The sequence below is a fragment of the Nematolebias whitei genome, chromosome 16 (assembly GCF_014905685.2).
Source record: "Nematolebias whitei isolate Nwh7 chromosome 16, NemWhi1, whole genome shotgun sequence".
Classification (NCBI taxonomy): domain Eukaryota; kingdom Metazoa; phylum Chordata; class Actinopteri; order Cyprinodontiformes; family Rivulidae; genus Nematolebias; species Nematolebias whitei.
This window is the reverse complement of record NC_056513.1, coordinates 7,157,947-7,173,901: the sequence shown is the minus strand read 5'-3', so window position 1 is coordinate 7,173,901 and position 15,955 is coordinate 7,157,947. Positions and strand designations below refer to the sequence as shown.

The 15,955-nt window shown below is 41.2% G+C and overlaps 1 protein-coding gene across 2 annotated transcripts; it reads right to left on the bottom strand.

Annotated features, from left to right (window-relative positions):
* Positions 1-771: 771 nt before the first annotated feature.
* Positions 772-10,487, bottom strand: LOC119422285. Of its 2 annotated transcripts, XM_037689608.1 has the most exons (9): positions 10,312-10,487; positions 9,853-10,042; positions 9,515-9,696; positions 9,205-9,351; positions 6,875-7,009; positions 5,121-5,255; positions 1,817-3,595; positions 1,304-1,400; positions 772-1,203 (listed from the first exon to the last, which is right to left on the bottom strand). In XM_037689608.1, the coding sequence occupies exons 2-8, from the start codon at positions 10,016-10,018 to the stop codon at positions 1,305-1,307; spliced, it is 2,640 nt and encodes an 879-aa protein (XP_037545536.1). In that variant the 5' UTR covers positions 10,019-10,042; positions 10,312-10,487; the 3' UTR covers positions 772-1,203; position 1,304. The 2 variants fall into 2 exon arrangements, with proteins under 2 accessions (XP_037545536.1, XP_037545535.1); XM_037689607.1 differs by having other exon boundaries at positions 9,515-10,042.
* Between the last annotated feature and the right edge of the window lie 5,468 nt (positions 10,488-15,955).

Genomic DNA, 15,955 nt, shown 5'->3' with positions numbered 1-15,955 from the left:
CGCCACTCTCCAGTCTACAAGGCACTTCTCTACAGAGTCTACAGGGCACTTCTCTACAGAGTCTACAGGGCGCCACTCTCCAGAGTTTACAGGGCACTTCTCTACAGAGTCTACAGGGCACTTCTCTCCAGAGTCTACAGGGCACTTCTCTCCAGAGTCTACAGGGCACCGCTCTCCAGAGTTCCAGCTCCAGCTGCAGAAGCTGACACTCTGACCAGTCTTCATGGTCCTGCTTTCTTTCCTTAGTCTCGGTGAGAGTCGGCCATTATACTCCATTTTCATGTGTTTCAGTGGGGGTCAGACAGGATGCAACACCTTCCTGTGTTGAGGACGATGACCCACCAAGATGTTTCCAAGATGGTTGAGAATGACGCATTCCAGCAGCAGCTGCAGCCCTGAGCTTCAAGCCTCTGGAGGGCCCCAAGCCTCCAAGGTTCTAATCCTGCACTAAACACAATACTTAGGATGTTAAAAATTATCTCGCCCACTTAGACAAACTTCAGTCCGTCAATAAAAACCCCAAACTCTGAATGCTGTGATTTTTCTCAACATTATCAACTCCGACTTTATTTCTTCTAGAAAAGGAGTCAGAATATAGTTTTAATTTAATCCATTTATGTGTGAAAACAAACAAACAAAAAAACACTTATAGGTTAAAATATGGCAGAAGTCCATTTATTCTACATTTAATATGCCAGATGACTTTTAGCAAATGCATTTTCATTCAAACCATACAAACAAACAAAGGGGATATTGTATAAACATGTTGGTGCTACTAAATGAAAGATCATGACTGAAAACTGAATTTTAAAATGTTTGTTTTTAAAGAAAGTCATCCGCAGCTGTTAAGTTTTCTTGTAAAGTTTACTCCGAGTGGCCAAGAAATAAACGCAAACCCCTTTAGGCAAGAAAAGTGTCTTTTCAACTACAACATAAAATATTTAGCATGAAGAAGTTTGTACAAGATGGGAACCGAAGAGGGGACTAAAGTAAAAATATCGCTGTGAAGCAGGAGAAAATGTGAAATAAAACTTCGTAGTTTACTTTTTTTTTTTTACAGTTTGAGAATGATTAGGTTTAAACGTGAAGACGAAGGTAAAATTTCAGATGTTTCTGTAAAAGTGAACGTGTAAAAATAAAACCTTAAACATGAAAGTTTCTGATCCGAAATGCCTCGTATAAATGTCTCCACAGTCCAGAGATCTGGAGGGGAAAAAATAAAAAGTGAGAGTTACTTGAAGCTGTAAACAAATAAGAGTTTAGATAAATACCGATGACTGTAGGAGAATGTACGTTTTCTTACATTAACTGAGCTCAGAGGCCAGAGAGTCAGCAGGCTCAATGATGTTTGGGTATTGTCGCTTCGTCATCTCCTTCGCCTTCTGGGTAAAATCCAGAAGCTAAAAAAAAATAACAAATAAATGAGACCGGGAGGAAACAAACTGCTTTTTGGCATCAATACAAACAAAAAGAAGCATTGATTTTGAAACTTAACTTTTAGTATTAAAACAAAAATAACTTCCTGACTTGGATGAGTGTTGAACAAGATCATCACTCACAGCACATTATACGCCCGTTGACAAACTATTATACGGCAGTCTGTAGCAATGACCCAGACAAAAACCTTGTGTAACATTTGACCTTGATTTGTGACCTTGAACTTGGAGCTGGGGTGATGAAAACTGTAAGCAACGCTCTGTCTAGTGATGATGCGTCGTTTCATTAAATTATCTTGAGCGGATCAGAAGTTTACGTACAGACGCCACACCAGAATAAGCCCCGCCTTTGACGGGCGTATATCAAAATAAAAACACACCTTTGTCCTCAGCCTGGTCTTTATCTCCTCTTCCACTCGTGCTTTCCTCTCTTTTTCCAGATAGGATGGAGATGGTGTCACTTTGATTTTAAGACAGGATTTGACAGCTCCGCTCAAGCCAGAACTCCCATCCGACGCACCGACCTTTTCTGTCGGAGGTTTTTCTTCTTCTGACTGTTGAGCGTCGAGGCTCCGCACCCCCGCCAGTAACGCTTTCACCTTTGAGGAAATTGCCGCCGATGGTCCCATTTGCTTCTCCATGGGAGACTCTTCACTCCTTTCCGAGGATGATCTCCTTCGTCTCCCCTCTTTGGGATGACTAATGTCAATTCGGTGCAAATAAGTCTTCCGTTCTTCTGATCGTCGAGCGTTGAGGCTCCGCCCCATCTCCGGTATGGCTTTCCTCTCTGAGTAAGTCGCCTTTGACGGTCCCTCCTCCTCCTTCTTGGAACACTTTTCACTGCTTGTTGATAATGATCTTTTCCTTTCTTTCCTGTTTTGATGCCGCCTCGAGTTCTGAGACGGCGACCCCACGATGACCTTCAGGCATTGAGAACGGCCCTCTCCACTCAAGACGTTTACTTTTTCTGTATTCATTGACGCCATAAAGTCTTGATAAGAAAAAGGGTAGACGCTTGGATTTCTCTGAGCAGAGTCGTTCCTGCTGCACTGAGGATCAGAGTAGTTTTCAGATGAAACAGGAAGCTGGCTGTTTTCGTTCTGCTGGTAGAACCAGTAGGGGTTTATAGCACTGCTGTAAGCGTTGCAGTAGTTAATGAACTGGGCACACTTGTACAAGTAATCTGCAGAATGAGGAAAAGGAAACGCGTCATCTTTGTGACCACGGCTCTGTGACGACGTCATGCTGCGGCGTCTGGTTTCATCTTGGCTCGTTTCACGAGAACGGCTGCGCTGGTTTCTGCTGCGAGAACGGCTGCGCTGGTTTCTGCTGCGAGAGCGCCCATGAAAGGGGCTCCGACTCAAACTTCTGGACCGACTCAAACTTCTGGACTGAGAAGTGGAATAAGAAGAGGCGGAGGAAGATAAATAGGGGGAGGAGCAGTGTGATTTTTTACTTCTGTTGCATCTCTCCTGCTTCTCCTTGCTGTCGCTTCCGTCTTTCTTGACGTTTTTCTCTTTATTGACGCCCTTCACCTTACTGACGTTCTTCCCCTTCTTGACGTTCTTCCCCTTCTTGACGTTCTTCCCCTTCTTGACTTTCTTCCCCTTCTTGACGTCCTTCTCTTTCTTGACGCTCTTCTTCCCGTACATCCTCTCATTATTGCAATCCGTTAGTTTGCTCAGATCCTCCATGTTCAGATTCAAGCCCAGACTTTTAAGAATGCTCTGCAGCTGTTTGCGCTTTTCCTCTAAATCTGAGTTTTCTTCTTCCTCCTCCTCCTTCTTCGTCACCTTCAGGGAAGATGTTGACGGGTCACCGGAGTCCAGACTGGAGCCTTGTGTCGCAGTCTTTTCCTCTATATCTTTAGGCAGAGATTCCTCTCGATCAAGCCAGCCGGTTTTGGACTCTGTGCTGCTGCTCCTGCTCGAGGATCCACTTCCCGACGGCAGGCTCTCACGCCTGAGAAACGGATCCGACTTGGTTTTAACACAGACGACAGGAATTTCTGGATCCTCTTTGACATTACTGCTGAGCGAACTGATGTTGACTCCTTTGTTGAGCACGTTAAGGAAGCGTTCAAAACCCTTTACAGCAGTTTTCTCCTTCACTGGAGAAGCAACGCTCCGGCTGGGAGGGGGCAGTGGGACATCAGGAGCCTGTGATTGTCAAAACATACAGAAGGTATCACTTGTGGCTCAAAACCCTGGTTTCATTAAGTTTTAATAAAATCTTTATCAAAACAACAAAAAGTGATTGGAAAAAGACAGCCTAACCTATTTTAGTTCAAGAGTTTAACAGATCAGATCCTCACACTAATCAGGTTTTTAACCAGATTCTAAAACTACTCAAATCTAACCTCAAGAAAAGCAAAGACGTGTTCTGCATTCAAAAGATGAAACTGGTGCCAACAACTGACAGGGATTGTCTCCTTGACCCATTTAAATCTTACATTTTTTTTAGATTTTAAAAGTGTTGTAAATCAGTATTTCAGAGTCGTTGTCCTGTTTATATGCACGAACGAACTTTGGAAATGTTTGGTTTTCCGATGCAGATTGATTCGGTGGTTTGACGAGGCCTTGTTGCAACAAAAAGTTTTCTTTGAGTCATATTTACTAAAGAATATAACACTGACAAATTAAAGGTTTATAAAACTTCACTGAGTTTTAAATTTCACTTACAGTATTTTTCGCTCTATAAGTCGCATTTTTTTGGAATAATTTACATGCCCTGCGACTTACGCGCCGAAGCGACGTATTTATGCATTTTTTTTCCCATATTTATAAACCAATTTTTGGCTGAGATATGACCGTTTTCATTCATTCTGTCACAACACCGGCCCACATTTCCAAGTTGTCAGCGGTGACACACAGTAGATGTGATGTATACGGTGAAGCAACATATTTATGGATTTTTCCGCTTTATTAGACATACTTGGACTGATGCAACTTATAGAGCGGTGCGACGTGTACGGCGAAAATACGGTAAAAATTAATGTTTGGTTTAACTAGCAGGTGGTAGCATTAGAAAAATAAAATAAAAAAAAAACTAAGAAAAGTTTGTGTTGCTCTCACCTGAACAATTTCCAGGTTTACTTCCTGTAAACATTCAGATTGGTTGAATTATGTAATAAAAAAATTAAAAAAAAACATTTACGCTGTAATGCTGTGCTAGTTAAATCTACTGCAGTTTATGTCTCAGGTCACTAGCTGGTGTGGTAATTTTTGTAATTTAACGACACACAGCATACAAGCAGACACTTTAGCCTCAGCAATAAAACAGTTTTATATAAAAAGGTGAATACACAAATGTTCATTTGGGCCGGGGATAAGGTTGAGCCATTCCTACGTGTTGAAATGGGTGATCAGGACAAACAGCACTCTGCTATCCGTCGTTACTGTTTATCCATTTGGGCCAGAAAAACTATGATTGTGGCCATCCAATAAACATTGGATGGGTCTCAAAGTGAAGGTTTCCAAAAATCTCCACTCTTGAGATCGGGATTCAAAAGTTTTGGTGTCAGAGAAAACGACCGCTGTTGTTGTGTACAGGAAGGTTGAAACGCAACGGAAATGTTACGGTTTCACTTAACCATAGCTGTATAAACAGGGCCTTTAATAGCTCAAACCAAACTGCTTTATTTTGCTAAGAAACGTGAATGCATGAGGATGCCTTTAAACCTACCATGTCTTTTATCTTAGGGCCTGCTCTTTTGTTGAGCACATCGAGGAGGAGCTCAAACCCTTTGCTGGAGCTGCTCTCCTGTCTCACAGGTGAAGTAACGCTCTGTCTGGGATGGGGCAAGGGGACATCAGGAACCTGTGAAACAAGATTTAGAGGTATGATTTATCCATCCATCCACACTGAGCACAGGTGTACCACAAGGCTGTGTCCTCAGCCCAGCTCTCTTCACATATTTCTGCACCCCCCTGCACCAGGATAGTAATGTTTATAGATGATGCCACCATAGTATGTATGTATGTTTTATTTATTCATTTCATTTCATCCAAACAACAAATATAATACAATTTAAAGAAAAGAAAAAAGATATACAATCACAGAAATAAAATGAAAGGCAGCAGAAGAAGAATGAGTTCTTATAATATCTGCCCCTTGTCCCCAAAATATATTCCAAACAAAATTACTATACAAAAGCAAGATGAATTAACAAAAAAATAAAAATAATAAAATAAAAACTTAGCTAAAATATAAGATCAACTGTAAACAATTTTTATGAACTCACATTATACTTAATGTTTTTTTTTAAAACAAATTTTTATCATCTTCTTGAATATGTACATAGTTTTGGCATTTGTAATATCAACCTCCAGATCATTCCACAATCTAATACCCTGAGATCTAGTGGATCGCATCTTCAGACTGGTGCGACACCGCGGCTTCACAAACATCTCCATCCCCTTAAGATAATAATTACTTTCTCTTTTAACAAATTTCCCTTGAATGTTAGTAGGTAGTATGTTTTTGTTGGCCCCATACATAAACAGTAAGATATTGTAATCAACCAAGTCATAAAATTTTAATATCTTTAGCTGATGAAACAATATATTTGATGGATGGTTATAATCTTTTCTGGTAATAATTCTTATGGCTCTTTTCTGTAAAATAAAAATTGGATTTGTAATTGTTTTACATGCTTTACCCCAGACTTCAATACAGTAAATTAAATGTGGAACAATAATGGCATTATACAATAGACACATTGCTTTATCATTGAATAACACTCTAACTTTGTACATTACTGCAATCGATTTAGCTATTTTAGTTCTTAAGTTTTTTACGTGAGATCTCCATGTTAGTTTTTCATCAATGATGACACCCAGAAATTTCGCACACAAACCAGCAAAGGAAAAAGGCCAGTAGCATTACCGGAGACCCCACCCATCCAGGCCACAAACTGTCCATCCCTCTTCCATCAGGGAAGAGATTCTAAAAACCAATCGGCAGGTTGCAGAGCAGCTTCTTCTCCAGAGCGGTTGAGTCTATCAACCTCCCATACCAGAACCCCCCAGCCACCACCCATCTCAATTAAGACATTCCAGCTGAATAGCATGGATGGAAACACACGTGTCTGTAGCTCCTGTACATATACTTCCTACTGCCGATGTAAATCTATGATTTTGTTAAGAATATTGATTGCACGGTTGCTGCTATTGTTGTATTTTAGCATTTTGATTTTGCATTGTCGCCAACTGTTGCAAATTGCCACACAAATTTTACTCAAATTATACAATGGAAATAAAGCATTTTTATTACCTTTTAATCCTTAATGGTTTTTTCTAAAAACTTGTCAAAACAAAGATATTTGAAATTTACTGTAACGACCATTTCTAACCAGGTCTAAGACTAGCTGGAGGGGTTCTTCAGAGAATAAATTTGATGAAAAACATGAGATTGTACAATATTGCCTTTAAACCTACCGTTTCTTTTATCTTAGGGCCTGCTCCTTTGTTGAGCACATTGACGAGGAGCTCAAATCCTTTGCTGGAGCTGATCTCCTGTCTCACAGGAGATGTAACGCTCTGTCTGGGAGGGGGCAGGGGGACATCAGAAACCTGTGAAACACAAGATTTAGAGGCATCATTTATCCATCCATACACGATGAGGACAGGTGTACCACAGGGCTGTGTCCTCAGCCCAGCTCTCTTCACATATTTCTGCACCCTCTGCACCAGGATTGTGATGTTTATAGATAATAACACCATGATGGGTTTAATTTAAATATGAAATAGCTTAATATGTATTTGTATGAATTGTTGCTTGAGAAGGAGTTGTTTATTTAGTTTTTGTTATTAGAAGATTATTATGGTTTGAATTAATTTTTTGGTAAAAAGGGGCAGATAAGATTTTTTCTTCTTTCTGCTGCCATCCATTTATTTTAGATAATAAATTTGAGTCTTTTAGACATTTTGATCTTGGTTATTTTGACTAATCTTGAAATGTGCAATGTGAATAATACACATCTAACATCTCACTTGTTTTTATTTTTTTTTACTGGGAGCTTTTTTATTTATCATCTTTGAAATGTATGCAGGAGTTGTGACACATTGGCAGTTGTGTGCGCTCCGCAGAGCTGTATGGAGATGCTCCTGTGTGTAAAACATGCACTGTCTGCATTGCGCACACCTGAGCAAGTGAAGTTGACACACTACCCACGTCCAAAATTCCAGTAAATACACTGAGTGGTTAGTGCTACGTTTGTGCTGGTTTGTGCCATTAAAATTTTCGTTTGTGCTGCTTTGGTTTCTGAGACACAGCTGAAGGTGGATGAGGACGCTTCATCCCCGCAGGATATGCGGTCAGCATCTCTGCTGGCAGGAGCGTGTCCATGAGCTGGCGCTTGCTGCAGCAGTAACATCCACTCCACAGACATGGACAATGTCTCCTCTCGTTGTATTCTTAATAAATAATCAAAATAAAAATGCATGATGACTTTGGACTTTTATGGGCGGAGATATGAGCTGCCGGATCCGAACGAACAGTTGCCAGAACGCGCCCGGTGAAAACTAGAGAGTTCCCTGATCTTGTTCCGGCAAGATCCGGCACAAATTAACCACTGAGGTAGACCCAAACATGTAGTGAGGGTTTGCTGGGAACGCCTGGCAAAAGAACCAGTCAGAAAGATCTTCAACTCACACATCCGAGAGAGCTTTAACTGCATCCCAGCTGAGACAGGGGACACGGAGTCCGAGTGGGCCACATTAAGCAGCCTCAATTGTTGAAGTGGCTGCCTTGAGCTGCTGTCAGTGCTTCTCGTGGTGGCTATCCTCAAACTTGGTGGTGGACACCCCAGGTTAGGGAGGGTTTTCCTGGCTGTGGAACACTGGATCAGCTCTTTACCCTCACTAGGGTCCTCGAGGGGTCATGGGAGTTTGTCCATCCAGTCTACATGTGTTTTGTGGACTTGGAGAAGACGTCTGACTGTGTTATTTGAGATACAATGTGGGGGGTGCTCCATGAGTATGGGATTGGGGGCCTGTTGTTATGAGCTGTTCGGTCCCTACACAAGTGGTGCAAGAGTTTGGTTTGCATTGCCTATGTTCCTACTCTCACCGATGGCCATGAACTCTGGTAAGGATGCACCATGGGCGCCTCTCAGGCACGTCTGACTGGGAGGGGACCCCAGGGAAGACCCAGGACACGCTGGAGAGACTATATCTCTCAGTTGGCCTGGGAACATCTTGGAGTCCTCCCAGAAGAGGTGGCTGTGGAAAGAGATGTCTGGGCCTCCCTGCTCAAGCTGCTGCCCCCATGACCCGACTTCGGAACAAGCGGAAGATGATAGATGGATGGTCTGTTATTTATTTATTTTTTAACATTAATTTAACCAGGCAAATTCCATTCAGAGCACAGATCTCTTTTGCAAGGGAGGCCTGGGCCTGAAGGCAGCCTAGTGCTTAGATTGTGTCGGGATGACTCTCAGCTACTCCCACACCGAATTTTAGCTCAACGTCTGTAAAATTAACCGAGTTACTAAAGTCGATAAGCTGAGGCAGCCATGTTGAATTGTTTTTTATTTTTTATTTCTAGTATTTTTATAATATTAGTAAAATAGTTTTGTAGCTATAATTCTGGTCCAGTTATGAACTGATTTGTATTATAAACAAATCTTTTGTTTGTATTTTAAAATGTGGACCTGATATGTAGATATTCTACATTTGTTAATGTATCATTAAATTACTGCAGTCGGGATGTGATTTTGTTTTTCTACTATGTGCATGTGTGTATAAAAATAAAAAACATCCCAAACCTTCTCTTTGTTAGTCGGTAAAACACTGGTGTGACCAAGTCTGTGCGTCCTCAGCGCCTTCACTCTGAGCTTCAGCGGATGCTGCTCCTGCTGCAGACGCTCCTTGCTCAGTGTTGATGATTTCAATCTCTCTTTGGACGACTGGAGCTGAGAATTACATGACAAAACATCACAGTAAACAGCATGCTATGAAAAATGTTTATACTAACACCACTGAAACAACCAATAACTTTTCAGTGAAGAGAATAAAGTACTGTATATAATTTAGCATGTGACAGCTTACCCCCAGCAAGCAAAGTTATGTCTTTACCTTTGAATAAAGGCTGAACTGACGCTGCAGCAAAATCTCTCTCACTCTGTCTCTGAGGGGTCCACCTTCGCACATTTTCATCTGCATGCCATGAGAACCACCCGGCACGGACGAGGCCTGTGAATTAGCTGGTGCAGATAATGCGCAGGAATCAGCCGGTGCTCGTAACTCTTGCACATCAGCTGGAAAAGGAGGCACATTTACATGCGCTTTAACCGATTTGATGGCGATGGAAGCTTTCGTGTGCAAGATTTTTTCATTCAACTTTTGAAGCATTTGCTTCTTTCTCAACAGCTCAGGGTCCACCTCGGTGAGCGGTACCCCGTCTGGGTCCTCACAGTTCTGGTAAGAAGGTCTGGCTTCCCTCCACTCAACCCTGCTGTCCTGAGGTGTAGCGTTTGTAAACCTGCTCCTCCTCGGAGGCTCCTCCACACCCCGTGGAGGTCTCGGGTCCGAGCGCGTCTGCAGTCTCGGGTCATTACGGTACCGGTACTGTAGATTCATTGCCCTGCATCTAACAGCTTAAGTCTGAAGGTTTAAGAAACATAAAACATGCAAGTTAAAAAAAAAAAACGGTACAGAAATCACATTAAAATAAACCTGGCCAGTAAACCTGCGACATCATAACATAAAAACAGACACTAACGTTTAAGAACTATTTTTATGCAACATAACAAGATTATTAATCATATATGATGCACACAGCGTTAGCCTCGAGTGAATTTGAGGAATAAGGAACAAAAACACCGATTAATAAAATCGTTAGCATAGCAGCTAGCTAAGAGGTGTTTACCTACTTATCGGTGTCGACGTTCTTCTATAACACCACCGATAAATCCTTAGATTAACCAAAAATAGAGATGAAATTGTATCACCAAGGCTGGTTACGCTTTTCTTAACAAACAAACAGTTTTAAGGAGAACGGTGAGAGGCTGCCATCCGGTGCTCGGAGGTACAGGCCGCTGTCTGTAGCAGCGCCCCCTGCTGGCTGGAGGACGAACACTGCAGGAAGTTTACTTTATTGTGAGCTGCCCCGCCGCTTATTATTACTCATTTATTATTATTATCCACCTGAAAGGGGTCTTGTTCTTCTATCAGTTTTAAGGCTATCCCACAAATATTACCATTATATCAAAACAACCGGCTCGACACTGTGATGTTATTACTTTTATTGGCAATTCAAGTTACCATGGCGACGTATTGAAAAACACTGACAGAACTCTTAACAGCTGCCTAGTGACTGAGATGTTAGCCATTTATATTAAAAACAGTAAGGACATAAAACCCCTTGAATGTACTGGGAACAGAGATTGTCATCAGCCAACTGGCGGATGACACATTATGCTTAAAAAATTCATTCATTCGTTCAAACTTTATTTAGACAGGTTAATCCCATTGAGCCTCAAGGCCTCATTTACAAGAGAGACCTGATTTTAACAAAGAGTGACAACAACAGCGACAACAAAAGACAGTTATAAAAAGGCATACAGATTTAAAAAAAATAATACAAATAAGATGGTAAAAAAAGTAACAAAAACAGCTAGATTATAAGGCGAATGTAAAAAACTAAAAACAGGAACATGTCTGCATTGGTCCGTGCCAGGAGTCCAACAGATTCTTAAAGCCACTTTAGAGAGGTCAAGGTCGAGAGCTTCAGGTCCATTTGCAAGATATTCCAGGAAACAGGAGCGGAGTAGGAGAAGTATTTATAGAGGTTAATCCCATTGAGCCTCGTGGACTCAATTCTTTAAAAAATGAACATCAAATCCCAATTCAAAAAGCGTTCAATACAAAAACAACTGGACTTTATTTGTAACAGAAGACGTTCCGCTCCTCATCCGAGGAGCTTTCTCAATTCAAAGAGCAGAGGGTGAGAGATTCAGGTTATAAGGCTGCCCGGTAATCAGAAGTGTTGAGGACTACTGTGCATCTTCCTTTATCAGCTGGTAAAATGGTGATGTTTTGGCCCTGGCTGAGTGATGTTACAGCTTTCCTTTCCTGTGGTGTGAGGTTTGAAGGAGGTGGTTTGGCACTGGAAAGGGTTGCTGATATTTTCATTCCGAGCTGTTCTGCCTCTCCTTCCGTCAAGTTGTTGTTCCTAATCGCGGATTCAGTGGCCGTGATTAGTTCCACAAGAGGTATTTCTTGTGGGGAGATGGCAAAGTTTAGTCCTTTTGTCAGCACATCTTTCTCAGGTTGTGTCAATGTCCTGTTAGACAAGTTTCTAACCCACTGGTCCTGAAAATTAGTGTTGGCGACAAACTCCTGATCTTGACTGATGGTTTGTGATGATAAAACCGCTCTCTGTTGTAATTTTAGAAACTTACTTTTTTGGCGTTCCTTGCTCTTTTGATGCTGCGAAAGCTGGGCCTCTTCAACGAAACAAGAAACTTCTTCCAACAGAGGAAGTGGTAGCCGAGTAGACAGCTTCTGGAGGGTCTGATCCATTTTGAGTGAGAGAGCTTCAATGGTGAAGTGTATCTGTCTTATGCTCTCACTGAGCAGCTTGTTTTGAGCTTTCAGGAGTATTCCTTCTGCTCTGTGTCCTTTGATCGTGGAGTTGAGTTTCAAACTGCTGGGGATGAGTTTTTCTTGTCTGCATCTCAGGCTGAAACGAAGATGATTCCTGTAGTCTGCAAACTTCCTTGACATCTTCTCAAACTCCCGCACTGCTCCTATAGGGTATCCTTCCCAAAATGTTTAGCAATATGCTGGTGAAGATTCTCAGTCATCCAGGACATGATGAATTCAACCTGATTCAGCAACCCTCTCCAGAGCCAAACCGCCTCCTTCAAACCTCACACCACATAACCTGTATTATGAAGAGGAAGATGTGATACACCAGATCCAACAATTCAGAAGAGCTGAAGGCCACTATCAGAGCAACCTGGGTCTCATAACACCTGAGCAGAGCCTCAGACTGATCGACTCCATGCCACGCCGCATTGCTGCAGTAATCCAGACAAAAGGAGCAACAACCAAGTATTGAGTGTTGTACATGCTCATACTTTTGGCCAATAGTTCTAAAAATCCTTTTTTTTTAAATTGGTCTTAAGTAATATTCTAATTTTCTGAGATACCGAATTTGGGGTTTTCATTAGTTGTCAGTTATAATCATCAACATAAAAAGAAATAAACATTTGAAATATATCAGTCTGTGTGTAATTTCACTTTCTGGATGGAATTACTGAAATAAATCAACTTTTTCATGTTATTCTAATTTTATGACCAGCACCTGTATTTGTCCATAAAACTCAATGAATCCAATCAGTTACTTAAACTACAAACATGTCTTAAAGACATAAAAACCTGGATGACCCTAAATGTTCTGCTTTTGAACACAGACAAGACTGAGGTTTTGGTTTTTGGACCTGAGCACCTTAGGAATTAATTTTTCAGTCTTTCTCCCTCCTTAGATGAATTAATCTGTCCTCCAGCTCTAATGTTAAAAATCTTGGTGTTATTTGTGATCAGGACATGTTTTTTAACACCCACATTAAAAACGTTACTAGAAACACCTTCTTCCACCTGCGTAATATCACTAACATTAGAAACATCTGATCTAAAAATGATGCAGAAAAACTGATTTGTGCATTTGTCATGTCTAGACTGGACTATTGCAATGGTTTATTATCTGGGTGTCCAAATACGTCTTTAAAAAGTCTTCACTTGATCCAAAATGCTGCTGCCAGAGTCTGAACTGGAGTTAGTGGGAGAGATCATATCTCTCCAGTTTTAGCTTCTCTCCATTGGCTCCGTCAAATCCAGAATATAATTCAAACTCTTACTTCTAACCTACAAAGCTCTCAACAACCTAGCTCCAGCTTATATTTGCGATCTTATTGTTCCATATTTTCTTAACAGAGCACAAGGAAGTGAAGTCTGAGAGCTATGTTTACATGCGCAAAATTCTTTGACCAAGATTGAAATGCTTTCAGATTAAATAATTCGAATGTATCGTTTACATGGGCACAATCTGTTCACGAAGAGCGTTCACATGCAGCTGGCTTTTATTCTGAACAGAAGTACTGTACTGACATGCGCAGAGTGGTAAACTCTCCTTAAAAAAAACACAGAAGAAGTTCTACTTCCGGGATGAACGTAAACAAACTTGAGCGCCCAAAATGGACCTGCGACATGTTTTAATGACGGTGGAGAAGTTACTGCACTCCCTGACTGAGCTTCAGGTGATACAGATCATTTTGAGCTCTGTCAAAGTTTCTAGTAGAAATGTGTCGCTCACCGACCAGTTTTGCTTCCCAGACATGCTAATATTATTAGCATCAAGCCAGGCGGAAATACATGAGGTAGGTCGCACATGCGCAGTCCGGTCAGTTTTCCACAATCAAAAAAAAAAAAAAAAAAAAAAAAAAAAAGAACAGATTAAGTGTTTACATGCACATCGTTCAGATTATGAATCGGCATAAACCACCCGTCTCATTCGGATTACAAATTCTTTCGGATCGAGCTGAATCAACAAAGAATAAGTCGAATGGGGCGTTTACATGACGCAGTTTTATTCCGAATGGCCGTTTAATCCGATTAAGCCCCCAGTATTGTCCCGCGTAGATCCGTTTGCACGGAGGGTTCAGCCTTCATGCTCGAGCGTGCACCCTGAGCAGCTGCAGAGCAGCTTCGCAGTCAAGGGGCGTTTACTTTCGGGATAATTTGAGGTCGCCGACTGGTCATTTGCTGACACGCCTACTGGACTGATTGACAGGTCGGAAAAAAACAAGATCTGGCAGCCCCATCCGCAGCGGTGTTCTGTTTATATGTTGTTAATAAAAAGTTCTAAAAAACAAACAAACAAAAAACAGGGAGCACTGGCCCTGCAGCACACACATCAGACCAGCCCAACAGGAAATCTCCCACAGCCACGATGGGACAGATTTTAATTCGCTTGTGACAAATTCCTTAATTTCTCACAATTTCAGTCATGGCATCAAAGGAGGAGGAAGAGATCACTGCCTCTTGGCAAAAAAACAAAAACAAAACAAAAGGTCAGATCAGGGATGAAGAAGGGGAATTTAAAACATTGGTGTCGCATACAAAACAGTCCGTCGCCGGACAGTTTATTGTGCGACACCGCGTACGCGTGCGTAAAAATTGAGCTTTGCACGGACATGCCCTGCGGGGGTACGCACGCACCTCCGTGTATGTATGTGTGTACCTCAGAGTATGGACGTACGCGGGAGTATAATGGGGGCGTTACTTATGTCCATGTAAACATAGCTATCGTATGTTCAGACGTTTCGCTTCTCATCCGAGGCGCTTTCTCAGTTCAAACAATGGAGTGTGGGGTTCGAGTTATAAAGCCCTAAGCTAAGCTACATAATTACTAGAGGTTCGTTTGGCTCTTTGTTAATAGACACACTGGAGCCACTCTGACACATGGCTGAAATTCCTGATAGGTGTGAAAATGAGGTGAAGGAAGCTTTGTAAAGAGAAACCATCTTTTTACATCTCTTTTTTTACATAAATGGCTTCAGCCATGTGTCAAGAGTGTGTCTATTAACAAAGAGCCCAAACGAACCCCTAGTAATTATGTAGCTTAGCTTAGGGCTTTATAACTCGAACCCCACACTCTCCACTGTTTGAACAGAGAAGTGAAATGCCTTCTACAAATAAAGTCCAGTTGTTTTTGGTCTAGCTAATACGAGTATATATTTTCCAGACTGGACTTTCTGATGACGATTACAGAAAAGCAGAACAGTTTGTCAGAGTTATGAAGATACCGGAACTCTTCACTTTAACCATCTGCATCTCTGCTGAAAGGAGTCCAACTTTGGGCCAGATTCTGCCCATCCTGGGCACTTCAGTTACTGATGAGGACTCCTCCTTTATACAGATCAAGGACAAGATTTGGGGTGACCTCTCAAACAAGATACCAAGTATGTAGCAGAATCCTGTAATTTCTCAGTTGTTTTCATTAAATATACTGAGACATCATGACTGCTATATGTAGCGATAACGAAGATGAGATGGAGGATGAAGGGTGACACTTTCTCCACTCCCCTCATCTACATTTGTTTTATCATTTAGCACTAATTTAGTCAGTTTACTGACCATCAACAACTTATTTAATATATTCACCCTTTAATAATCAGAACTCAATCATTGAAGTAGAATCCGTTAATTACAGGGAGTCCCATAACAAATGAATATTCATCTGAATGAAGAGACCAAAACGATGTCTTTGAAGTTTTATTACAAAAATAATCAAACTAAGAATCAACAACAATAAACAAACAACAATAATGAATCAATCAAGGCTTAATTCTCTTATCTAAGGCAAAATGTACTCTTTGAGCAGGAATTATTTTGGTTCATGAATTTAGACAAAGTTTGACTATTTTAATAAATAGGTTACTTTGAATTTTGGTTGAAATAATTTATTTAATCTGATCAGATAAAGTCATTTATTATCACTGCAAGCTGGGA

What these genes read in the sequence shown, in the direction of transcription:
- LOC119422285 (XM_037689607.1), bottom strand. Translation starts at nt 10,018, where the DNA reads ATGAATCTACAGTACCGGTACCGTAATGACCCGAGACTGCAGACGCGC. An exon ending in AGTTCAGCCTTTATTCAAAG is followed by an intron (nt 9,352 to 9,514) that starts GTAAAGACATAA and finishes TGTAATTCTCAG; the next exon opens with CTCCAGTCGTCCAAAGAGAG. An exon ending in AGACCAGGCTGAGGACAAAG is followed by an intron (nt 1,401 to 1,816) that starts GTGTGTTTTTAT and finishes ATTTTTTTTTAG; the next exon opens with CTTCTGGATTTTACCCAGAA.